Below are 26,378 nucleotides of genomic sequence, written 5' to 3'. Positions count from 1 at the left end.
GACACTTAACTGACTGAGCCACCCAGGAGCCCCCAAAATTCTCTTGATACAGACTTACCTTAATGATTCCAGAAGATATTTTATTATAAGCTCATGTTAGAAAAGCAAATTACATGAAGATCCTAACAATGCAAGATACTTGAAAAAGTACATTTAACCAAATGCTACATAAGCAATCCTAACTTAAGTCCCCATTCACTTATGTATTTATGAGGCAGCAAGAATGGAACCTGTGTTTCTTTGCAACTGGCCTTGTAGCTTGTGTAGCAGGGAAAATATGAATGCCACTTAGAGAATGATTTTCTATTTTGTTCTTTCATCTTACACTTTGTGTTCTATTGAATCCCTCAGAGACTATTCTTGTGCCATAGCAACACCTGCTGGGAGAGGGAAGTTGGAACAGCCACACTGTTGCCTGCCAAAGTTGTTTTCCTGATTGAATGGCACTGCATGTCCTCCATCTTCCAATATTAAACCCTCCAGAGTTGCTACCCTCCAAGATCCTGCCTCTCCCCATATGTTTCAAATAACTAACATTGCCATTGTAACAAGATTTTCTACAAGTCTTTCAAAAATAAGTAATGTATATGTGTGACTGTATGCATGTACATTTCCCCTTAGAATTTCTAAATGCAAATGCCCTGGCATTTCAATCTCATGTCTGGTTTTAATATGTGTTTTTATTTCCTGTTCTATCGCTAGATTTGCAATATATTGTCAATTCTGTTTTATTTGCATCTCCTAACTTATAGGTGAGTCAGTAAAAAAAAAAAAAAATTGCATGTCAGTGCCAAAAAAAAAAAAAGGAGTTTTATTTTATTTACAGTGTGTGATAGGGTAAGTATTTATACGTATTCATATCATGGACAAAAACAGTAGGCTTACCATCTGGTGTAAGGAAATGTTTAAAAATAAGTGTCTGTTTCATATATGATTTACCCACAAGACTTATAAGTAATACAAGTCTCAGAATATGGGTCCCCATGGACATTCTGTTGTAGAGCCAAATAGCCTCTTCTTTACTGCTAATAAAGGAAAGCCATAGCATGGACAAATTACTCAATACTACCAAATGCTTCTGATATTTTACTCCTTGTATCATTACTGTGACCAAATTAAAATCTAGTAGAATTGCTAACTTTATAGAAACCAATTGTTTTCTTTTTTTGTGTGTGTGGTTTTTTAAATTAAAAATGGAAAGAGTTCACGTGTGAATAATGAGATTCATATACTTTATAATTAAGTCTTGGATAATCAAGAGGTGATTATTCATCAATAGTTTCCTTACTTTGTCTTCTTAATAAGTTCTTCCCATTTCTGAATTGGTGCTCCATTCATCAGTCAAGAATTTATCAAGCACTTTGAAACATCACATGATGTGTCAGCTACCAAAAAAGTGGATAAAACCATTGATGGGCAGCCCGGGTGGCCCAGCGGTTTAGCGCCACCTTTGGCCCAGGGTGTGACCCTGGAGACCCGGAATCAAGTCCCATGTCAGGCTCCCTGTGTGGAGCCTGCTTCTCCCTCTGCCTGTGTCTCTGCCTCTCTCTCTCTCCTTCTCCCTCTCCCCCGCCCCTTGTCTGTCATAAATAAATAACATCTTAAAAAAAAAAAAACCTGGTGCTGACCTCTGGACACTTGAGCTATATTTGTATATGTGTGAGAGCATTTTATCTTGGTATCTGTAGAATCAATTAGATAATGCTGTGATCAGAGACATGGGGCATAAATAAAAGATACAGAATACGGGACACCTGAGTGACTCAGTGGTTGAGCGTCTGTCTGCCTTTGGTTCAGGGCATGATCCTGGTTAGTGGATCAAGTCCCACATCAGGCAACCTGTGAGGAGCCTGCTTCTCCCTCTGCCTATGTCTCTGCCTCTCTCTGTGTCTCTCATGAATAAATAAATAAAATCTTTTAAAAAAAAAAGGTGCAGAATTCAAAAAGACTTAAGGGAACTGGATAAATTAAATTGGCCCTTAAAACAATGGGTAATGATTGGATGGGTATTATGAAAGTAAAGTAATTTCTGGAGAGAAGAAAGGAAGGGAATGAGCCAAACATGTTAAGAGAACCCAAAGACCTGCCTTAATTGAGTAGAGAATTTTCACAGAAGCATTGTAGCCTAATAAAGTTTGGCAGATAAGGGGAAAACAAGCAATGGGATTTAGACCTCTAGCCTAGAACACAAAAACTATTTAAGATATTTGCATGGTGGAATGACAGGATTTTTACTAAAGATTAATGCAGAAATGGGAAGAACTTTTTAGGAGGAGAGACATTAATTTAATTTTAATAATTAATTTATAAGAGGGAATATAATCCAGAAAGAAGCACAACATTCAATATGTTTATATTATATTGCATTACACATTATATTGACCTATGGTTCAGAGAAGTTCTGCATATTTTAAAACAACTATAAAAACATTGTATGTGCTACCTATCACATAATTCACCCTATTATCTATCTCTATGATTTTACAAAATAGGAACTAAGAAGTATCTGTGGAGGATTTTTATTCCTTTCATGAGAAATGGGCTATAAAGTGTTGCTTGTCTTTCATCAAACATTTTGTGTTACCAGTCTTGGTCGCTCAAAGGAAGCAAATATCGGCAAGTCCATTCATAAGGGAGAAGTCTTTAGCATGCTGGATTTCCTTTGTCACCTTGAAAAATTTTTTAAACTCACCTTACTAAATATTTTAATTGACATCTATTAATTAAAAAAATGGGTCAAGCGTATTAGTTTAAAAAGTATTTTGGTGGCTTGGATTGAAATTATTTTTAAGTTGAAGGAAATTCTCAAATTTCCCTTGTATAGTCATGTGAATATTCTAGTGGCCACAGAACATCGCGTTCTTATGTATTTCCTGTCTTAAGACAGTTATTCCCACTCCTCAGTTGTGTTATTATCAGATGTGAGGTTTAGATTAGATTAGAATTTTCAAATATTAATGCATGGAGTTCTTAAAATATGAGTAATTATATTATTCTTATTTATATTAAATATACTTTTTTGAGTGGAGAGAAATGAGTAGTTACAATAAGCATGCTGACAAATTCACTAACCTAATGGTTCATCTTGCTTATCCATAAATCCATTATGAGAAATCATCACTGATGTACAATCAATAATTATTGCAATCACCAACTATTTCATTCTTTACATCCATGTAAAGTTATTTTTTGTTTTTTTTCAAAACTTCAAAATTTGAATATATCCTTGTGCCTGTCTCATGGTTACAAAAAGCTAATCTGTGATGAGTCAGCAAAAAAGAGATTGAACTCAGGTCCAGTCTATAGTAAATTTTTAATGTTCACATGTTATTTTTGAAGATTTGATTCATTTGAAGTAGCCATATCTACAAATTCAGTATTTACTCAAGTCTTACTCTTTTACATTTCTTTATATACATTTGGTCAGTTTGAGAATTACTGAATTCTGACCTCTAGGGGTCACTTTTATAAACACATTTTTTAAAGTCTATTATGTTTTAAATATAGTTTAAACAAATATAGATTAAACATCTTAATTGAAAACATACATTAGGGTTATAAACTGTTTCTCCCTAAAATTCAAGTATAGGGCAGCCTGGGTGGCTCAGCAGTTTAGCGCCTGCCTTCAGCCCAGGGTGTGATTCTGGAGTCCCGGAATCGAGTCCCATGTCAGGCTCCCTGCATGAAGCCTGCTTCTCTCTCTGCCTGTCTCTGCCTCTCTCTCTTTGTGTCTCTCATGAATAAATAAATAAAATCTTAAAAATATAAAAATAAATAAAATAAAATAAAATTCAAGTATAATTAAATTAATGCCATGCTTATTTTAGGATTCTTAAAAAATGGGATTCTGGTTGTCCTTCTGGAGAAAACTCTACTTATTACTTAATTGTATTTTTTATGTTAAAAGAAATATATCTTTTATTTCAATATCTATGATTAAAGTACACTGTAAATAGTCATGTGTCTTAAACCAATAAGTCCATAATAAGCAGATTCTGATGCCTTTGTTCTAGACAGCATATTTTCTCATACAGTTCAGATGAGCTAACTTTCCCCTGAATTCTTTTGAGAAAAATAGGCCAGTAATTTTCTGAGTAATGACTAAAGATTAAATTTACTCAGCTTCCTTCTCAATGAAGAAATGAAAACATTTGAATTTTCTATATTTGTTTTACATCAGTCTGTGATACAATGGAAATGTTGACAGAAAACCAGTTTAAATTACTTGTCTATTTATGTTTGGAATGAGAAACTTTGGTGTCATATGGTTTTCAGGTTTCTCTGATTATAGCATCTTCTACAGTAGCATTTCAGATAAGAGAAATCAAAATAAAGGCATGTATAATCTAAGTCATAAAATGTACCTTTGTGTTTTTACCAGGAGGAAATGTTTTCTACTGAGTACACTGTGGATAAATGTGGATCTCACAAGGTGCAGACATTTCAAATTTTTCTACTTAGTTTGATGCTTTCCCTGGAGACAGTATTTCAAGAAAAAATAATTTATTTGATTAGAGAAAGGATTAAAAACATTATGACAAATGATAAATGGCATGTCCTCAAGCTAGCTTTTTCCTTTTTCTCTTTCCTTTTTTTTTTCTTTTTTACAACTTATCTATTCCAATTTTTAAATGAAAGGCAAAAGAAAAGCTAGAGGACTCCTTGTTTGACTCTCAACTTTCTCACACACCCACATGCATTTCAAGATAGACCGCATCTAAAATCTATACTAACAACCTATTTTGCAGAAGATTCTGCTACTTATATGGGCTACTAATTACAGAAGTACGATATCTCATTATTTATTGCTTTTGTTTTAAAATATTTATGATTTATGTCTATTATATTTATTTCTATTAATATTCAGATTTTTATCTCACCTTCTTACTTTTTTCACCCTCTCTCCCTCCCTTCCTTCTTCAGTTATTTCATGACTTCCTGATTTGTGCTAAGCAGGGAAGCAGGGCACTGTGGATACAGAATGCTTCCGTACAGTCTGAGGGACTGCTTTCAAGGAGATGTCCAGTTAGGGAAAAAGATGTGGGAGAAAATAGAGAGTAAACCAAAAGTACATGTCAAAAGAGTACACAGTGTAATATGTGGCCTGGACAAGTGAGCAACCAACCCAGCCTAGGTGTAGGCAGTTATGACAAAAGTGGTAGTATCTGAACTGAATCTCAACACATGAGGTAGGCAGGGGCTCCTAGAAGTCAGCAAGGGCCAAATCCGCTGAACATAGGACAGAAATGCATATTCAAGAGCACTGAGGTTCACCAGTCAGTGAAACTGCAAGAATTAATGTTTTAAGAGTGAACGTTTTTCAGACTATGTTGTCCAGATTACCATACCCAGGTGATACATTTGTGTTATTTGTGTTAAAAAATGGAGTTTTTATCAGAAGAGCTTTGGAAAATAGGTTGCATTAATATTTTAGGTTTCCCTAAGCTTCTGGGAGTCTGTAACATGCTAATATACTTTGCATATATTGTAGAAGAGTGAAAGAGGAAGGGAAATGTACAAGGAGTAAAATTCATCAATAATCCCACACTCTGAGAGAACCACTGTTAGTGTTTTGATATAGTTCCTTCTGGATTTTCTTTTCCCCTAGATTTACCATATATGTATCTTGCTCTTCCCTTAATCAGTGCACAATTACCTTCTTGTCTTAATTTGTACATTCAGCATAACATGTTTTTCTACATTCCTATCACATGCAAAATAAAGTGCTGGATACTAACAATATAAAGTCTATGTTTTCTTCCCTTTAATAAATTCCTTTGTAGCATTCATCGGCATGCCTTTTTTTTTAATATAAAAATTTGACACTATTGTTTAGAGTGCTTAGTAATATCTTTTACTCACTAAACCATGGTGGTTATAACTCTTCATACTATGCAGGAGGATGCTTTTCTAACAATATGAGCATCTTTATCAATAAATATAAAGTCTATTATGTCATCATCCAAAAGGCTTCATCATATTTTATTGTGTAACTACACCAGGATTTATTTAATGAATCTGTCAGGCTGTTTTAAGTTCTTTTAAGTTAAAACAGTATTGTGACGGACACTCTCAATGAGTATTGTAATTTTCATAATGGCATGGAGAAAAATTGTATTTAAGATGATGAATCTAATAACAGGGTAACAGGAAGGCTGGAAGAATTAGGCTGGTGACAGGGACCACTTATTGTGGTGTCACAAGAAGAGAAAATGATTGATTCTACTGAGAACTCTACCTATAGCCATGAAAAGAAATAAGCAGATATGGGAGACATTTTTGATGGAGGAACCAATGCAACTGATTGAAGTGGTGAGCAAGAGGAAATGATAAAACAAAGAAAACAGTGGCTTTCAGTTAGCAGATGAAGTATGTTGAAAATTAACTACCAAACTAAGTCAAGAAATAAATTGTACTTAGGTTTGGGGATTTGAAAGACTTTTGGGATATAGAATTAAGCTGCAATCACAGACTGAAAGCCTTGGGATAAAGTTAGAATTTGTATTTTCAACATATAAAAGAGAGAAATCTGTGAGAAAAAAAATGAGATCTCTTAACAGGGAAATTTATAGTAATAATTAAGAGAGGTGACTGCAGAATTCTGGAGAATGAAAAATGTAATGAGAAGAGGGAGGGAGGAGCCTATCAAAACTTTGAGAAGTGATAAGGTCTTCTTCGCCAAGAACATTGCAAAGAAAGATTAACTCTGATTCCAAGATTTTAAACGCCTCATAAAAGAGATGGAAAATAAACTGTTTTTCAATTGGACTTTGCTATTTAGCAAAAATTGGGCTAATTTATTTTAAAAATCTATTTTTATTTTAATCTAGATTAAAACTGAGGCTTACATTTCTGTAATTTTGATTATGTAGGAAGGAATGTTTCCTAGTAAATAACAAATTTCTAAAGGGAGTTTTTGAACTTTGTAGCATGTAAAAGTCAAAAAGTTTATATAGCTGGTCCACTATCTTTTTTTTTTTTTTTTTTTTAGAATGGTCTAATGTATTTAGGTGAATATTCATCCTGTTTCCCTATTCAGAAAATAAACTCTTTAATTTAGCACCATTCTGTCCTCATGTTCTATTATTTGTTTTTACAGTCAGGACATTAATAGCCTTGGAGCTTATAAAGTACAAATTCTTAGTTTCAAAAATGAAGAAATTAATAGAGTAATTAAGCTTGGTCAAGGTCATATGGCTTTTTTTTGGAAAAAAGATCTCAAACAAGAACACTTCATTAAATAGTCTTTTAACTTATCATTTATTTTAATTTATTTCACAAAGATTCATCAGAATTTGGACATATATTTATTTGGCTTGGGTATTTTATAAGCAATTTTGACATACATATGAAATATTCTAATATATATAGAAAAATATATATAAGGTAAATATAGATATATAAGATATAGATAGATATGGTCATTTGCAAAATATGTGTAATTTATCCCTTCACATTTCTACCTGAGACAATAAAAATCGGTCCAATTTATCCCTGGGAGCACAGCAGTCATGAGCAGGAGGAGGGGGCTGTCCAGTGCTAACTCAAGCTGTTCATTCCAGAGACCATAGTTTACTGGAGACTGCTACAGAGGTCACGTTTCAACGTTGGCCACCTGGTATAAATTAGCTTCAATTTGACTTTTGTTTGAATCAAAGTATTTATCCTGTCTTATTCTCAATGTTCTCACTTGCTAAATTTTAATATTAAATATTCGATCCTTAGGATTCAAGGGAATGAAAATGTAAAACTTCTAATTATGCCTGGCACACAGTAGGGGCATAATTAATATTAAATGCAGAGGTTATTGCTGTCATTCTGTGTGCTTTCTAATGGAGGGTGAGTAAATATTACAGCTTCTTCTACATGGTACTGCTTAGAATTGCATCATTCCCTCGTGGTTCATTTCAAAAAGAGCAAATTATTTAACTAGGTCATTTTTTTATTTATTTACAGAAGTTAGCTATTTAAAATATTAGTTACCATGTAGGTTTTTTTAAATGTCAGCATTTTAAAAAATATATTAATGCCAAATTCTGGAATGTATGTATCTACTTCAAGAAGGTGGTGGTTAATGTTTCATATTTTCTAATTTCTAAGATGTATGCATTACTTAACTAGTTTTTTTTTAAAAATAAGAAGTAAGGAATTAAATGAAAAAATAGACATGAAGATACTTAAATAGCCAGATAATTAACTCTCCTATCATTTTGGACTTGAATTTATTTTTTCCATGTGTAATAAGAGCAATAGCATTTCAACATAAGTTGAAAAATAATTTAAAAATTAATTATGTTTGGTTTTGTTCCTGGGCACTGGAACATAGTAATGCTAATAGGGAGAATAAAACAGTACTTTTTATCCATATACGCAGTATTACCTCCAAAAGGAGCATATGGCATTTCTCAGAAGGATAGAATTATTCATATATTTCTTGTTATTCTGGCATTCAAAGTTAGCCATACTTTTTTGATAGATATTTTATTGCACAAATACAATGGATTTCATATATATTTGTATAACAAATAAAAGTCTTCAATGGGACAAGTGATATGGTTTGTAACAAAACACTTTGGATAGTACTTGCCTTTTATTGGCTCATGCTTTTCACTAAACCCTAACATAAATGCATTCCAGCACAGTAAAGTAATTTCCAGTAAGATGACCCTCTCATAAACATCTTCAGTAAAATCAGAAATTAGCTTTACTTGAAAAAATTACAATATTTATATTGTTGAATATCTTTTGGAGTATTTACTTAAAATTAATTTACAGAAAGAGGCAAATTATGACAAACTATTTACAATTATGTCAAAATGTCTTAAAAGGAAATTATATGAAATTCAAATGTTAAAAAAATATTAAAAGTCCAAGGAGAAGAATATCGTGAGTGGATTCTCAGAGTGTGGCCTTGTAAGTCATTTGTTCCATTCCATTTCCATTAGGGAGAAAACAATCCGTAAACTTTAGCAATTTGGCAACAGTTTCTGTACCAGAGTCAAAAGTTCTGGTTTTATGTCAGAGTTTCTTCTTTTTCCTTTTCCTATTATTTGGTATTTACTGTGCCAGCTAAGTTGATAATGTCTCTTATGCCTTTCCTATAGCATCCTTGGGAAAGAGATAACAGCATAGGAAATAAGACTGAAAAGCTGAATCCTACCTTCAGCAAGCAGGATCACTCTTCTGTGAAATGCAGATATTAAAAACCCAGTTAATGGCTGATAATGACAAGTCATTGAGTAGATTGTTCTATGTTGACCATTTATGTTCCAATTTAATGCTTTATTTATTTTGCTAATGTTTGAAGACCTCATTTGTGAGAGTTGTAGGAAAACAATTCAGAATTCTTTTAAGTGAGAGTATGTGCCACTTACTCCCAGGTCTCTATTGTTTTTGTCATCTGAATTGTCACACTTCTTCAACCAGCAGAAATTGTTTCCTTATGATTTTCTGTGTTTGAATATGCTTTACCAGTTTATACTAACCTTGAAAAATTTTCTTTTTCCCATTTCAAGTTCCACCCAATCTGACTGTTCCACAGGAAAAATCACCTCTGGTCACCAGAGAAGGGGACACAATAGAACTGCAGTGTCAAGTAACTGGAAAACCTAAGCCCATCATCCTCTGGTCTAGAGCGGATAAAGAAGTGGCAATGCCTGATGGGTCAATGCAAATGGAGAGTTATGACGGAACACTGAGGATTGTGAATGTATCTAGAGAAATGTCAGGAATGTACAGATGTCAAACCAGCCAATACAATGGATTTAATGTGAAACCAAGAGAAGCCTTGGTGCAGCTCATTGTGCAGTGTAAGTATTTTTTTTTCTTTGTGTCCCATTAGGGGAAGGGAAGAAAGGATACAGTTATTCTGCTAGTGAAATGAAGTGGATTTTGTGATTGGGTTAGGGTAAAATGTTTCTACATTATCACTAGACAATTTAAGCTATAGTTTTTCCTAAATCTGCCTATTGCTTGAGCTTGTACTAATAGAAAAGAATAGTGTCGATGTGTGTGTATGATGATTATTATGGTATTCTGTGGTTGGTTAATGCCAAAGAATCAACACATTTAATGGTTAAAAACTGGCTATGTGCAATGAAGCAAAGTGAAGACTGGAAATAATTGCCAATTCAGATTACCCTAATATTTTGTTTTCACAGTTCTTGTTTCCACTTCAGGCAAGTGCATGCCCTTTGCCCCAATTATCCACCTATTTCAAAGCATCCCTTCACTTAAATTGTAGAGACTTGATAATTGAAATGCTATGTTTGCATATCTGAAGTTGTAAGAGTATGTTACATAATTACCTAGTAAAACAGAAATAATTCAAATATTCCGTACTGAATTTTTGCTTGATTTTATTAAGAGAAAATGGTTTAACTGTGAGAGTTAAATATAATAGATTTTTAACTCTTCTTATTGAAATTACAGTTCTGACAAAAAAATTGTAGATATCATGTGCTTTGAATTTGCTTTTAGCATTAAAAGTATCTAAATTCATAAATGTAAGAAAAAGTTTAATGATGTCCCTGGTGTTGGGTTATTAGAGGATGCTCTGGTAATTTGGAAGGCAGGTGGTACTGATAGTGCCAAAAGAGAGAAGTAAACTAAACACAATCTGCTCAAACTCCAATAGTGCTGCTGGGAGTTTTAATTGATATATAATTTGTTAAATACATGGTGGCAAAGTCTTTAAGAATATGAATGAATTAGATGAAACTATACACTTCAGTAAACAATGATGTTGTTTCTTTTCTATGGCTCTGTAACTCAGAAAATGGAAAATAGAATTTAGTCCAAAAATGTCTCTTTTTATATTAGATTTAAGGATGTTGGCAGACTGAATTAACTGACTTTAAATCTGAAAGGATAATTGAAATATGAAAGGATTATGTTTGGAACTGATAATTAAGTTCATTTACAATGAGTTATGTGAATTGTGGGGAGAAGAGCAAGGTTCTGGGCACTGCTTAACCATTCCTTGTCCCCATGCTATAGAAACACAGATTCTAGTTTGCTATCTGTGCTATAAATTTGCAAACTGATATTTGCCAAAGACCTTGGCAATTGATTATGACTTTGTTTGTTTCCAAATAACACAGCTTTTAGATAGCAAGTTTTATTCAGCACTTTAGTATTGCTTTTTCCTACTGGTCTTTGTACTCATGACAAACTCATGGGTCGGAGGGTCGTGTGAAAACAGCTTCCAGACAGAAAAAAGAAAGAAAAGAAAATAATTAAAAAAGAGAAACTTCTCTTCAATTCTCAAAAAACAAAAAAAGATACTTTTCAGTGACCTTAGAGGAAACTGATACAGTTTGGAATGCTTCCTCTGGATTAGGCACAAAGCTTCCAAGTTCCTAAAGCTATTAGGGCTACAAATTTTACTCTGCTCACACCTTCTCAGGGAAGCTCCAATTCAAATCAAAGTTATGGAACCCATTGATTCTAGGGAATTTTGAATTAAAGCTGGATTCCAGCAGTCTTGCCAGTTTCAGGTGAGGATGCCATCATGTCTTTGAAGAAGCTCCCTTTCATGTATTCCCAGTTCTGGTGAAGAATTTGATTATGTATCTGAGCGTTTGCCAAGTACAAATAAATGGTAACAACTCAAGATTATTCCTGAGTGAATCAAATGTTGACTTTCTAGGCACGTAATCCCTGCCAGCAAGTCCAACCTGCATGCCTAACTAAGGCTTATTCCTTCGTAATTAATAATGCAGGAATTCTGATTTTTTAAAAAATTATAAACATTTCAATTTTTATAGTGATTTCTTAAAATCATGAAGATAATATGATAATTGTGCTTAACCTCAGTCATGCTAGGTGTGGGAAATATCCATATAAATATAAAATACTAAGTTATTTCATATACATGTGCACACACGTATGCATATATGTATGTGCATGTGTTTATATTGTCTTCAGCAAATAGTTACATCACTGCAGCTACAAGCTTGGCTTTATATATATTTTGTATTCTCAGCATAACATATTTTGCATTTAGCTATCCATTAGCTCTATTGAGTAAATATAAGTGGTAACAAATGGAATGGTAATAAGTGGAGTAAGAATAAATATATTGCATACCCCTTTCTTATTACATGCCTGGTTTTTATTATTTAGATTTCACGAGTATTTGAGGACTTGTTGCATAGAGTATGACACCTAAAAGTGTTTGAGTGTATGAAGAAGATGTAAAATTATTCTAACATTTATGAAACACCTTTTTCAGGACTTGAACTCTACACTTTATTATGATTTCCTTTCTTATAATATTTATTACATTGGCAAATTCTGGGACAGTCCACTTTACACAGACATGCACTACATAATACATACATGTACTTATATTTAATTTTATGATCTGAAATGTAAAGAATGAAAAAGGTGATCATCATAGTAAATAAGAAACAAACAAAAACTTGGTGTTTCTAAGGCACATATTTTTCCTTGTTGAGTTTTACTGTGTCCAATTAAACAATAGCTGATCAAAAGGAATAAAGGAGCTTAGAAGTAATTGTATATAGGACTTTGATGAGATTGTACATATTCTATAAGTGATGGAATACTCCATTTAGTTTAATGCTCTAAATTACCAAATGAGATTTATTGTTACCTAATGTTTAATTAAAATTATAAAGCAGTCATTTTACTAAAACTTTTTGAATTATTTACTATCTGCAGTTAATTTGCTTCTTCTTAAAAAGTGTAGATAAAGAATGATTTAACAAGTTACAGAAGCCTCAAGGTATTTAACACCATTCTATATCCTATTAAGAGTAGCTAAATCACCAAAATGAAGTAATTCAAATTATTAAGTTCCTGTGCACATTGCTCATTCCTGGAAAGAAAAAAATATTATAATATTTTAACTATGAAAATTGCCAATTATCACAAATAATATGGGCCAGGACAGGTAGTTGCAAATATAATTGTAAAAGTTTGAAAAATAGGGATGCCTGGATGGCTCAGTGGTTGAGCATCTGCTTTCAGCTCAGGGCACAATCCCAGGGTTCTGGAATTGAATCCTGCATCAGGCTCCCACCAGGGAGCCTGCTTCTCCCTCTGCATATGTCTCTGCCTCTCTGTATCTCTCATGAATAAATAAATACAATCTTTAAAAAAAAAGTTTGAAAAATAGTGACAAAATTAATCTCAATTTTTAAAAAATTTCTAGGTGAAACTATGAAGTACAGTGTAAAGTTTTAATAACCGGCCATCAAATTTTCAACTATTATTTAATTTCATCTCTATATTTTTGGAACTGTATATTAATTATTTTCACTTTCAAGTTCATTTTTATTTGAGGCATTTTTATTCTATTACAATAGATTCTTTGAAAATAAAAGTTATATGTGTTAATTGGTCCATATCATTTAAAAATCATAGTATGTACAGAGCTTATTAAACAAAACTAGAACAATTCCTAACAAAATAACAGTAATAATATAATAAAAATTAAATAATGTTTCATTTACTCATTAGAGTACTGATCATTTGAATATTGAATATTATTTAAATAAAAATGCCATTGCATGAATATTTTCAAATATATATTTATGTATATTAAAAGATGAAACTAAGATATGCCTATTGTCTTCCTAAAGGAAATTGTTGTTTTCCTTTTTTCTTTTAAAGTACACAAGCTTTATTGGTGTTTTTCTTATATTTGCATTATATAAGTCTATTTATTATGTACTATGAATTTAATTTCTTAAACTAGAACATTTTATTTTAATAAAAGCTATCCTTTAAATGGTTTGATCTCAAAAGCACTGGTAATATCTTCTAGTAAAATGAGTATATTTTGAAATACATTTTCTTGAAAATCAGTTGGAGAAGATATATACTGCATTGAATGTCACTTTTATTATTAAAGCTTCATTATATATATGCACATTTGTTGTGCCTCCAATACAGATTAATAGGAGAAAATAAAATTTAATTTCATTTATACAGGGAATCCAACAGACATGGAAATTCCAGAGACACTCAGGCAAAATGAGGTACCTGTGTCATTCAGAATTAGAAGGGGTTAGGAATGTGATACTCAAAAGAGAAGGGATGCAATTCACAGAAAGACGACAAAGAGTAAATGTTTGTTCAACAAATGTTTGTTAGATTACTGAGAAACAAGGGGACATATAGGACTTTGGTCAAACAGGCCTTGCTAGGTTCCTCCCTGCCAATCCTAGCCTAGTTTATAGCATAATGTAGTTATCCATGGTGATAGCTCTCTTCCTGGAGAAGGCTCTCTATCTAAATTCTTTGTAGGCAATTGACAGAGAAGGTCAAGAGTTTTTCCTGAATCTACTGGGTTTGGATTGCTTTTTAATTCAAAATAATCTTCATGCCAAAGTGACCCATCTTGGGGCGGTTTGTCCTTGGCCACTAACAAGAAGATCATGGACCTTATAAAGAAAAAGAAACCTTAAATACAGATCAGAATGTACTGGAACCTACTTGCTTATTATTTGTAGACAACTGGAGTAATTTCCTATAGTATTAAGATATATAGAATGACTTATTGAGTGACTCTAACTAATTTTTGGATTTTTTTTAAAACAGCAAAATTGTTCTGAAAATAACAGTGTGACTAGAGATTAAAGCTAATACAAGAGACAAAGTAACTATTAATAAAAGAAGAAACAAGGGAGCAATTTACCTTTACACAGCAAGATGTTAAAGGCTATTCAAAGGAATTTATAAATGAATGGACAAGAATTTTAATTTATTAGTAGAACAACAAAAGGGCTTCCTGCTCAGTAGCCTACTTACCCAGATGCCTTTCCTAATTTCATATTATTCAGTATATCCTTTCTCAGCCTATTATTAGACAAGATAATTCAGCATTGAGTCTTTAGGGATGCTCTTACTCCTCCCTTCTGTTCCCACCAATTCCTCAACTGTTTTTCACTATTCTAGTCCTGCCTAAGTCCCACCACTTTAGAAAGCCTCTTGGTATTTGAGAAGGGTCCTCCCTGATAGTCTTCTGTTCAGTCTATTCAAGACAGGTTAGGGGACGCCTGGGTGGCTCAGCCAGTTAAGTGCCTACTGTCGACTCAGGTCATGATCTCTGGGTCCTGAGATCAAGCCCAGATTGGGCTCCCTGCTTGGCAGGGAGTGTGCTTGCTTTCTCTCTCATAAATAAATAGATAGATGATAGATAGATAGATAGATAGATAGATAGATAGATAGATAGATGATAGATAGATATCTTTAAAAAAGGTTAGGACTTCAAAGTAAAACATTGTTTTGAACATATATGTTAGATGATATACTTCTTTGAAAAGTATTGGTCATTATTTCATCATTGCCTTCCTCAAAAGTCACTTGTCAAATTGGTAGATTTTTGACTTCTGATCCATTTCTAGGGTCTCTATCCTTGGGAAAAGTTTAATGTTGAAACTCTACTTGGTAAGAAATTATTCACACCATCTTCTCACTGGGAGAATTTTTAATATACTCCATTAGCATGTGGGTTGGGGAAAACTTTTAAGTTTACTAAGAATATAATATTTTAAGCATTTGCTTTTCATATTTGAACATTAATGATTATTGAATAGAACTTAGCATTTATTTTCCAGTGCCCTTTTATTTGAATTAAATGGCTATGCTTTTTTGTTGTTTGCAGCAGTTATTAGAAATATTAATCAACTGAGCCCTAAGGTAATGCTAATATTCTAAAAAAATTAATATTTATACTACTTTCTCCCCCCCCCCCAGGTAGTTAAGATCTTTTCTTTGGAAGAATGAAACAATAGTCTTAGGAGGTGGTGTACAATTTAAATTGTATAAAATAAAATTCTTGATTTTGTACTTCAAGTCAATATGTCATATAAATATATCTTACGTCATTTCCCAGTGGATTTAATGAGGAATTAAAATGGAGCTGCCTTGAAAACAAATATGTTTAAACATTTTATTTTTATATTACTCTTAAATATATTGAAAATTGAGCTTCCCAAGTGGGTGAAGCCTTTTTAGAATGAATTTACTTTGGCTGAACTGCTTTTGCCATCTCAGGCAATCTGCTTGCTCCCCGTTTCCTCACTCTTCCAGAGAAGATAGCAGGGTAGATAACATCTAAGGAAATTGTCAGAGAAAACTGAAAGTCTCTCTCTCACTAAAGAGCATCTCAGTGTAGAACGCAGATGTGATGTCTTTATTGAGCAATTGAGTATAGATTGTCTGGAACAAGAGTAGGTTTATCCAGTAAGTACATAGATCATGTAAAGAAGCTGAATTTATAATTTTTCCTTGTTGCATCTCTGGTGCTATCCTAATGTAGAGCCAAGCATAGTTTAATATTTAGAAAAACTTATCCATTAAAATTTTTGTTTTCAGTGCCTACACAAAGAAGGAGACGGGGACCAGCCTGCATTAGTAGAGTGATTAAAAGCAATCCAACTCTAATCCAACCAAATCTTGTGTTTATTGATGTTATTATTTAAGTCCTCCTGGTCCACTATTGTAGTGCATAAATAGATTCAGGTGGATGATAACAGCATTTCCATAATACTGAAAAGACATTTTTTTCCCTGAAAACCTTTAGATATGTGATTAAATTAAGTGCATTTTGAATGAAGAAACTTTATGCTGTCTCTTTTCCCAGGATCTTTTCCTCATTTTATGGAAGTATATTATCTAATAAAGGTGAACATAAATACATATATAAGCATATATGTGTGACAATAAAAATTCTGTGACTTTTTTATTTCAGTTAAAAGGGGATTTACCTCTCATCCAAAAATAAGTGTATTCTTCCCAAATATAGAATTCAGACATTTTCCAAATACCATGCTCTTCTCTCATGAAAATAAAAAGGTACTACTACTAATAATAATGCATTCAAATAAATTGTGCACAGTTTACAATAATATACCCCATGAACATGCCTGTGACTTTATCAATTTATTTTAAATAATAGACCACCAATAAAATGCTCACTACACAGGAAAATATAAAGTGGGCAGAAGAGATGTGTCTCTGGCTAAGAAAAAAAAAAAAGCATTTCAAAAGTTAGGTAACAATGTAAGAAACAGAATGTCAAAAAGGCATTTAATCCATTTTATATAAAACCAATCAGGAACTGAGGAATGATAGGCCAGTACTGTGAGAAAAAGGCCTGATTTTGTATCCCTTCAGCAGAAGACACACATTTAAACCAGTATTTAGTCCACCTGCAAAAAATAGAATTGATATAGAATTTTAGATTGTCTATTGCTAGCAATTTTGTCTTTAGTGATTATCAATTGTTTGATCCAGTATCAGAGTTTGATATTTAATACCAGTCCCAGATTTTTTTTTGTCTTTGCATGCATTATGTTATTTTGGGTTATATTCCATTCTATTGTGTCAATAACTTTTTACCTAGTAGTAAACTCCTTTACTGTATAACTTACTGGAGGGTTTTTTAAGGTTCAATTATATTCAAGCTCATGGGACTACCAGGGGCAGATATGGCATAAAATTCACTTTACAGCGATAAGATTGGAATGACAGCTTGCCAGCATGTCCTCTCACTTCCTACTCCTAAGGACACTTGAACATTCTGAAAGCATGTTTGTCATGATTGGAGAAGGTGGGATGCTCTTGGTATCTAGTGCACAGAGGCCAGGGATGTTGCTAACTGTCCCAAGGCACAGGATAAACTCCCAACATAGAATTATTCTGCCTGAAATGTAATAATTTGTTGTATGTGGGGGTTATATTAATTTTCAGGTATTTTTAGACATTCCCGGCCTCTAATCTTGAGATGCCAGTAGCGCATCTCTTCTCATGTCATAACACACACACACACACACACACACACACACACATCTCTTTAAACATTGCCAAATGTCCCAAATGTTAATGGGTAACATTACCCCAGGTTAAGGTCCACTACCCACATGATGGTTCCTATATATGAAGAGAAAAGCAATATTATTTGGGGATGGGAACTCCGGTGGAATCCTCTGCCTCACAGGAACCAGTGTCTTTTGTTCAAAGTTATAGACACAACTCCCAGTCCCTGGAGTTACATTAACTACACTAAGCTCAAAGCTATGGCATCCTGTTAGATATTATTCCTCTATTCCTATCCCTCTCGATCCAGAAGCAATTTAATACAGAAATGTTGCCTAAAATCATAGTTGACATTCTTCCCTTGTCAAGTTACCAGGGAAGCAGAGCAGAACTTTGAAGAAGGTCAGATTCTCATGCAGCAGGGGAAAAGGATTTTGTCATCCTTTCAAATGCATCTACTCTTCATCTGCCCTGTTAAACTTTCTTAGTAAATCTTCTACTTTAGTACTTTTCTTCATTTGATCATAATAATTACAGTTGTATGTATTGAGCAAGTATGTTTCCAACATACCTTACTTTTTTTTTTTTACCTTACTTTTTAAAAATTCTTTCGCTCATCTTCTGTGAACTGCTGTGCCTATATTCTTTCTCTGTAAGTTTTTTTTGGCTTTTTATCTGGGTTTGGAAGGGAGTAGCTGTATTTCATGCTGTTCCATCAGATCATTTGATCTCCTATGAATTCCTTTCTTCTGGCAAATGAGTATTTCCTTGAAGCCTTAAAGATTCTAGTAGGAAAAAGCAAAAGTTCTTCAAAAGAAAACTTTGAGACTTAAGCTGACCGTGCATTGTGAAATTGAAAGAAATTCTCCCTTGATCTCACACTTATTAGACTTATTTTATATGTGAAATTACTCTTTATTCTTAACTCCAAACTGTTTTCAAAGCAAAAGAAGGAAAAAACTTTCTTGGAAATTGGGAAATGGTGGATTTTGTTCTTTAATATTGTTTCTCAATGAAAGGAATAAAATGTTTTTCCTTGAGAAAGATTGTTATGTAGCTTGAGTAACATTTTTTTTTTCAATTAAAGAGGGATTTAACTTTATAAAATTAATCAAGTGTGGAAAATACTAAAAATTAATCAGGAATTGAAAATATTTAAGAAAAAATGAGATACAGTTTCTTAGCATTTTAACTATTTGCATGAAATATATGAAATGATAGGGGCACCTCGGTGACTCAGTCAGTTAGGCAGCTGACTTGATTTCAGCTCAGGTCATGATCTGAGGGTCCTGGGATTGAGCCCCCTTGGGCCTTTGCACTCAGTGGGGATTCTGCTTGAGGATTTCTCTCCCTCTGCCCCTCCCCCACGTCACATGCACTCTCTGTCTCTTTCTCAAAATATTTTTTAAAAATGTGTGAAATGGCAGAATTAATCTGATTGGCCTTCAGTTATTCTCAGTTTCACTATCAATGTCAACATTTTCTCCAGTGGTTCTAGTATTTGAAGATAAATGCTGTTAAGCACAAGCTAAATGCTTTGTGTACAACATATATTGATAAAAATAATACTTTATTTCTAAGTTAAAAGATTTAAGTAATCTGAGTATGTGAGGTTTTTACTGTAAGGAATGAATTGAAACCTTAAGGCACAAAGGCATGTAAATATTTAGAGATGTAAATGTGTATGATGCATGGCTGCCTGCCTATTTATCTACCTTTCTATCCATCCATCCATTCATCCATCCATCTATCTCAGTGTTGGCTTCATGCAAAATACATTAATAAGAATGAGCGTTCATGGAAATTGCATGTTTATTGAGTGAACACTCATTCTTAGTAATGAATTTTTCTTCTTTGCCTTTTCTGATGTGTATGTGCTAGCTCTGTTTATATCTTCTACTCATGACTTTTTTGTTTATTTTAGAAAGGCAGAGTGTGAGAGCAGGGAGGAGCGTGGAAGGAGAGGGAGAGAGAGAATCTTAAGCAGGCTCCATGCTCAGCACAGAGCCCCACACGCAATTGTATCTCACGACTCTGAGATCATGACCTGAGCTGAAATCAAGAATTGGATGCTTAACTGACTGAGCCAACCAGGCACCCCACCACTCATGTCTTTATTTCTACTTATTCTTCCTTTCTCTGATCAGGTTTTGTTGTGCTATTGTTCTCTTACTCCACACTCCCTTGCATGACAATATAAGGGCTTAAACCACGACTGTGTACAGATCTTCCCTGAATTTGTATCTGAGGCATTCATGCAGCTTCTGTGAACTTCAGCTTACTTTCCTGATTTATTCTAAACTCCAATGTGACTAAAATTAAACTTCCAGTGATTATTTTTTTCTTCTACGTTCCTTACCCCACCTGAAAAGATCTCTCCCCCCTCTGAGAGTTATCATTCTGTCTTCTTTTTTTCCCAAGTTGATTTGAAATCAGGATATTGGATTCTGAGATTAGTGACCTGGTTTAAATTCCAGCTTTGCTACTTTAACTGTAATTTCTCTCAGTGTTCATTTTCTATATCTGCCATGATCATGATTTATTTTCATCAATTATATTACACAGGACTGAATTAAATGATGCCAAAAAGTGTTTAACCTAGTGTTTGACACATAGTACTTCCTAAAAATTAGCTCTTAGTTTTCAAGACCTTCTCAGAATCCATTCTTGCCTTTCCAGTTCCACTGTCATTTTCAAAGCTAGACCCTTTTATGACATGCAAGAAATTCCTACTGTTTTTCCCAGTGCTGGTCTTCCCTTTCCCCCTCAGAACACTGATGTCAGATGAACATTCCCCGATGAGCAGGAACACTTTCAGTTGCCAGTGACAGAAAATTCCTATCTGACTGTTGGGGACAATAAACTGTAGTAGGTTCCAGGAACTTAAACATTAGCATCTTCTCAACCATTAGCTTAAATTTCTTTTTCTTTTTTCTATTAGTGGTTCTCATTTTTTCCAGGTACACCTGGAAAAAAAAGTGTTTTTATTTGTCTCTCTCTCATCCAAGAATTGACTCCAGTGGGATATGATTCACTTGGCTTAGGTAGCTATTCTCTATAGCATAGGCATGACTGTAAGCATTCATTATTTCTCCTTTGTTTAGAAATTCTACATAACTGTTCATTACTCATGATTCAAAGTTCAGACTCCTAGACTGGCAAACAGAACCCTACACCGTACTCTGAGATCATATACCATATTCCAGTCAAGGTGAACAGTTCATTATCCTATGCACTTTTGAATTTGATGCTTTTTGTGATTTCATTTTTTTCCCTCATGAATATGCTTAAAGTCACCTCTCCTGAACCCACTCTACCGTTTTTAAGGCAACAGTTAAATGCCATTTTTCTCATAAAATTTATGTCTGAAAACTCCAACTATATCTAATATTCTTATGTTCTAAACTGACATTTTTCTGAACTTAACAATTTAGAGTTCTATCCCTAAATTATATATATATGAGAGATTTATATAGGTATCTATATAGATAGATATAGATATATTTTCTTTTTTCTCTTTTTTTCTCTCTGCCTCATAAGAGAATATAAGTTCTTCCTTTCGTGAGTCATAATTGTATCTTCCAAAAAGGCCTAGGTCAGTAAATGAACAAACTAATGAATTACTTGAATTATGTACTTCCCGCTTTGGTCATGTTTTTTCAGCTGCTGTTTTGTTAATGAAAATATAACACTACATCACAGTTTTTACCATAACTATGAATATAGGTACACTTCCAGGGGAGAAATAGACTATAAATTATAGGATAGATTCTGATTCTGACACTGGTTCTAATGCTAGCTGTTTTTAATGTGTGACTAATATCTCTACCACCAATTTCCTTATGCAAATGAAGAATTTAGTACAATGATCTCTAAATAATCATCAAGTTTAAAGTTATTACCAAGTGTCTGATTTACAATTAATGCATATAGTACAGAGAACATATATTTTAGTAGCCATATCAGGAATCTAGAAACTGCATATTTGAATTAAAAATATACATGATGACATCTCCCAGCAATAAGTTCCCAATGTTAAATGTCTGTTCTAAGTAAAAGATGAGTAAAAAATAAAAAAGATAACTTGAAAAAATGTAGTACATTATTTATATCTGCTTTATATCTATCGCATCTAGAGAAAGTATGTTTGAAATCATGGGAAAAGCATTATTTTTCTAAAAATGATGTTATTTATTTATTCATGAGAGACACACAGAGAGAGGCAGAGACACAGGCCAACTCCCTGCAGGGAGACTGATGCAAGACTCTATCCCAGGATCTATTACAATCTGAGCCAAAGGCAGACGCTCAACCACTGAGCCACCCAGGTGCCGCTGAAAAAGCATTCTTAGTATAGGTAATGACAAGATTTTTGTGCTGTTAATTAAATTTTTTATGTTTACTAAACATAGTGTCCTTGTGAATTTTATCTGAATCCTTTCCTTTGGTTTATGATTAACTTCACTTTAGAATAGCAATGATCAGCAGTTACAATACTGAATCCATATACTGGTCCAAATATCATACATATAAATATGTGTTATTTTGCAGTTACTTACTTTTAAAGACCGTGGATCTGCTATCTTATTAAGGATACTGCTATTTGGTTCCTTCTTTAGAAAAAAACATGATGTTGTTCAAGCAACTTAAATTATTTTAGTTTTGTTTGTATGTCTGTTTCTATGTAGATATCCTTTGCAGCTTGTCTGTAAAGAAAATAAATTTTACAAAGCAATGGAAAGATATGATAGCTTGGAAATTAGTACTTTTCTCTCAAACACCATTTCATCTCAAATGCCTAATTTAAAAATTAGATTGCCTGTTTGCTTTAGCAAGAAGCTTTTTCCAAAAAGTTTGAGTCTTTTTTTCTTCAGAGCAATCTGTTAAAAAGTTTTGCCTCCAATTTTTAAATATATTGTATCAGCTCATTTGGGTAAGAAAACCCAATTTGTTCAGCATACACATTAGTATTTATCTGGAGTTGAAAAAAATTTTAATTGAAATGGCCATTTTTGACCTTGGACAATATTAAAAGTATCATTTAATAAATCATGTGACAGTCCCAGAGTATGTGTTTTGGTTCCCTTCAGAAGTCTTGGGAAAACATGATTATTTTCTGAGGCAGCATTTGAACATTCTTTTTTTTTTTAAGATTTTATTTATTTATTCATGAGAGAGGCAGAGACACAGGCAGAGGCAGAAGCAGACTCCATGCAGGGAACCCAATGCGGGACTCAATCCCAGGTCTCCAGGATCACGCCCCAGGTCAAAGGTGGCGCTAAACCGCTGAGCCACCCAGGCTGCCCTGAACATTCTTACCTTCAGAAAATCTCTCTCTCTTCCTTCCTCCCTCCTTCTTGCCCTCTCCTTCTCTTTCTACACACACACACACACACACACACACACAAACACACTTTTAGGGAGTTATAATTTGAGTCTATTATTCCTTCTTTGAAAATAGAACATACCTTGTCACTTGCCTTTTTTCAGCAGACTGGTTTTCTCTAGAATTCTACACGAGAAATTCATGATCTTTTCCCTTCTTCATAGTCCTGAAGATGAACACCATGCCATCCCATGCTATAGAGTACACTTTTTACACTGATGACTAAACAAACCAGTGTTTCTTAAGAATCTTATCTGACCTTAACCCGCAACTCTAAACTTCTCTAATATTTTCATATTTCATTAATTCATTTATAGAATGAATAGCACTAATGTGTTTATTTTTGTGATTGTTAGAGAGGCTTCCACAAGTGAAAAAAAATAAATTTGGCAATCTGTATATGTATATTCTCTTGTTGACACTCCACTTCAAGTTAGTGCCTTGAAATTTCAGGTTTCAAGTTGAGTGGCGGCCTGAAAGGTTGTGCACAATCTATCCATAAAATTTGAATCAAGTTTCTATATTCATCTGTGTATACTAAAATTAATAGAAATAGAAATGCATATTATTTCCCTTTTAGCAATAGTAATGCCATATAAATTCAGTTTAGATATGTACATGTTTTCTAAAGTGTTACATTTCTTTCACCATTCAAATAATTTCCCTCATTTTTTCCATAAAACTGTTGATTGTTCCAAATGCCTTTCCACATTGTTAAAATAACATAACAACAAAAGTGAACTGACTTAAAAAACAAAGCCAAATTACCAAAGAACATCTATTTGTAGTGAATTTTTTGTTTCACCATGATTCTTTTGTATACTTTCTTATTTTTTTCTAGTTTGGTCAAAATAGTAACTATTTTTCCTGCATTATAAGGTAAAAATATTTGTCTTGCTTTGATTCTTGGCATAGTTATGTTTAATTTATTGCTAAATGCTTCATTCTTTTCCAAGGTAATAAAACTATCTCCCCTACCCCCAAATTTGGCCATCTAACCTGAAAACAGTATTTATAATCTTTTATATATGTTTTCCTTTCTTTACTTCATTCCCTTGCTTGACACTAGTTTCTTCCCTAGCATCTTGGTTGGTAAGCTAGAACTCCAAATGATCTCCATTGTTTGACCTACCTCCTCACACTGCTGTGAGCTCCTGTGCTTCTAATCTTGTGATGTTAGTTTATGGACCTTTGTTCTTTCTTCCCACCATTAACCACTGAGGAGTCAGTTGTTCTGGAGAGCCTTTTTTTTCTTTCTTTCCTTTTTTTTTTTTTTTTTGAAAATGCATTATATTCAACTGTCAGTATATTTTAGTGTGTGCAGCATCATTAAGTCTATAAAATTGCTGAAACTATGCATGTGTATATTTTTATTTTTTAAAGAGTTTATTTATTAATGAGAGAGAGAAAGAGAGAGGCAGAGACAAGGCAGAGGGAGAAGCAGGCTCCCAAACCCCAGGATCACACCCTGAGCTGAAGTCAGATGCTCAACAGCTGAGCCACCCAGGCATCCCGCATGTGTATATTTTTAGCATACTTTTTTAAACAAAAAGACATAGACAAAACTTGAATAGTTTGTGTAGTGTTTTCACTTATAAGGGTCTGTTCATGAAATACAACACTGAATAAGACCTTCTGGGCTTATGCATTTGCAGGTACTTTCTTTTTCTTTTTTCTTTTTTTCTTTTTGTTTCAATTTTTAATTTAAATTCTAGTTAAGATATAGTATTGACTTTTTTTTCATAAACAATTGCTTTTTCTTGTTGCTGCTTGGTAGGGCACTGCATTTATTTATTTATTTCATTCTAATGAGTATTCAAGTGGGAAAGCTTTAATTAATTTGGTCAATAAATATTTACTGATAGTCTACCAGTTTCTGTGCTAGCGTAGGGGAAATTCAAATAAGAAAGAAAGATAGTCTATATGCTAGATATGATGTGGAACCAGACAAAAAATTTTAACACCAGTAACCAAACACATATGACATGAGCACAGAAGAAAGGGTGTTAGTAGCTAATTATGCTTTGCCCTGAGAGTCGATGTTTGGTTTGGTTTTGGTATGTAGTTTTACATTCAAGTTCACCAATATTGACAGATATGGATTTGAGGGTGTATTTTACACACACAGTTGGTTGTTTCAACTTAATCTTCTTTATAAAATGGCTTGAGCCCTACAGTTAACTATGAGACCTTTTAGCTGTTCTTCCTCATATTTCTGGAGGACCTTGATTCTTCTGTGAATCTCTCACTCTACATTTTTCCTGAGTGCTCAATATCCATTCCACTGTCATCCCTCCCTTAGAAAATTTTAATTTTCCCCACACGTAATTTCACTTTGCACTCACAGTCTCTTCTTCATAATTTCCCCAAAGCAGCCAGTATCAGTCAAAGGCTGATAGGCAGAACAGATAACTGAAGATTTCCAGAAACTGGGGGAGGAGGCAGATTCGAGATGGAGATACTGAGAATGAACTGTCAGTATCTCTAGATAGCCGTCATTAGCATTTCTCTCTGATGGGTTTAGATCTTTCCTAAATTCCCATCTGGGTAATATCTTCTCTTGCTAGACTTGAACTACTAATAGAAAGCACAACTCATATATATCATACTTACGATATATAGTAATTTACTTTGTTTCATAGTAATGCTCTCTTATTTAGACTCCCTGTCACAATCAGAAAGACTAGTAAAAGTGTTTCTTTTAAAGGGAAAAGAAAGCCAATTATCCCAGTAAAAATATATGATGTTTCCCAGGATCTATAAATCAAGCCTTCAAGACTACATTTTTTACCTTCCTTCTCTGTATGTTGTATAAACAGTCGTTGCTGTGTATACTGGTGTGTGTTCATCTGCATACATTTCTGTGTGTGTGTGTGTGTACATATCAAAGATAAAGCAGACAGAGTACATTGAGGAAAGAACAGAGAATAAATGCCACATGTATTGAATCTAAAATTCAACATAGTGATAAAAAGGTAATACCAAAGCAAAGGCGACATTTTTCTTGGGTGTCCTCTCAAACAGCTTGACAACATGTAGGTCCTATTTTGTACAATGTTTTAAAAGGTGATTAGGAGCAATATTCAAATCTAAAGGAACAGAAAATGGTTATATTGATTCACTTATGTAGAATCCTTCCCTTGAAATTTGGGAGTTTATATTCTTCCCGCATTCCAGAGCAAGTAGACAGATACTGTCT

At 33.5% G+C, this 26,378-nt stretch overlaps 1 protein-coding gene across 3 annotated transcripts in view; it reads left to right on the top strand.

The window, feature by feature from the left end:
* Positions 1–26,378, top strand: part of MDGA2 (MAM domain containing glycosylphosphatidylinositol anchor 2) — a 768,370-nt gene that overhangs the window by 586,374 nt on the left and 155,618 nt on the right. For all 3 annotated transcript variants that reach the window (XM_026000757.2, XM_072761491.1, XM_072761490.1), the window contains one exon: positions 9,516–9,809. In XM_026000757.2, coding sequence (XP_025856542.1) covers positions 9,516–9,809 — 294 coding nt within the window. The remainder of the gene's footprint in view (positions 1–9,515; positions 9,810–26,378) is intronic.

This window comes from Vulpes vulpes, chromosome 6, assembly GCF_048418805.1.
Source record: "Vulpes vulpes isolate BD-2025 chromosome 6, VulVul3, whole genome shotgun sequence".
Taxonomy (NCBI): domain Eukaryota; kingdom Metazoa; phylum Chordata; class Mammalia; order Carnivora; family Canidae; genus Vulpes; species Vulpes vulpes.
Note: the sequence above shows the minus strand (reverse complement) of the source record. Positions and strands in the feature narration are given on the sequence as shown.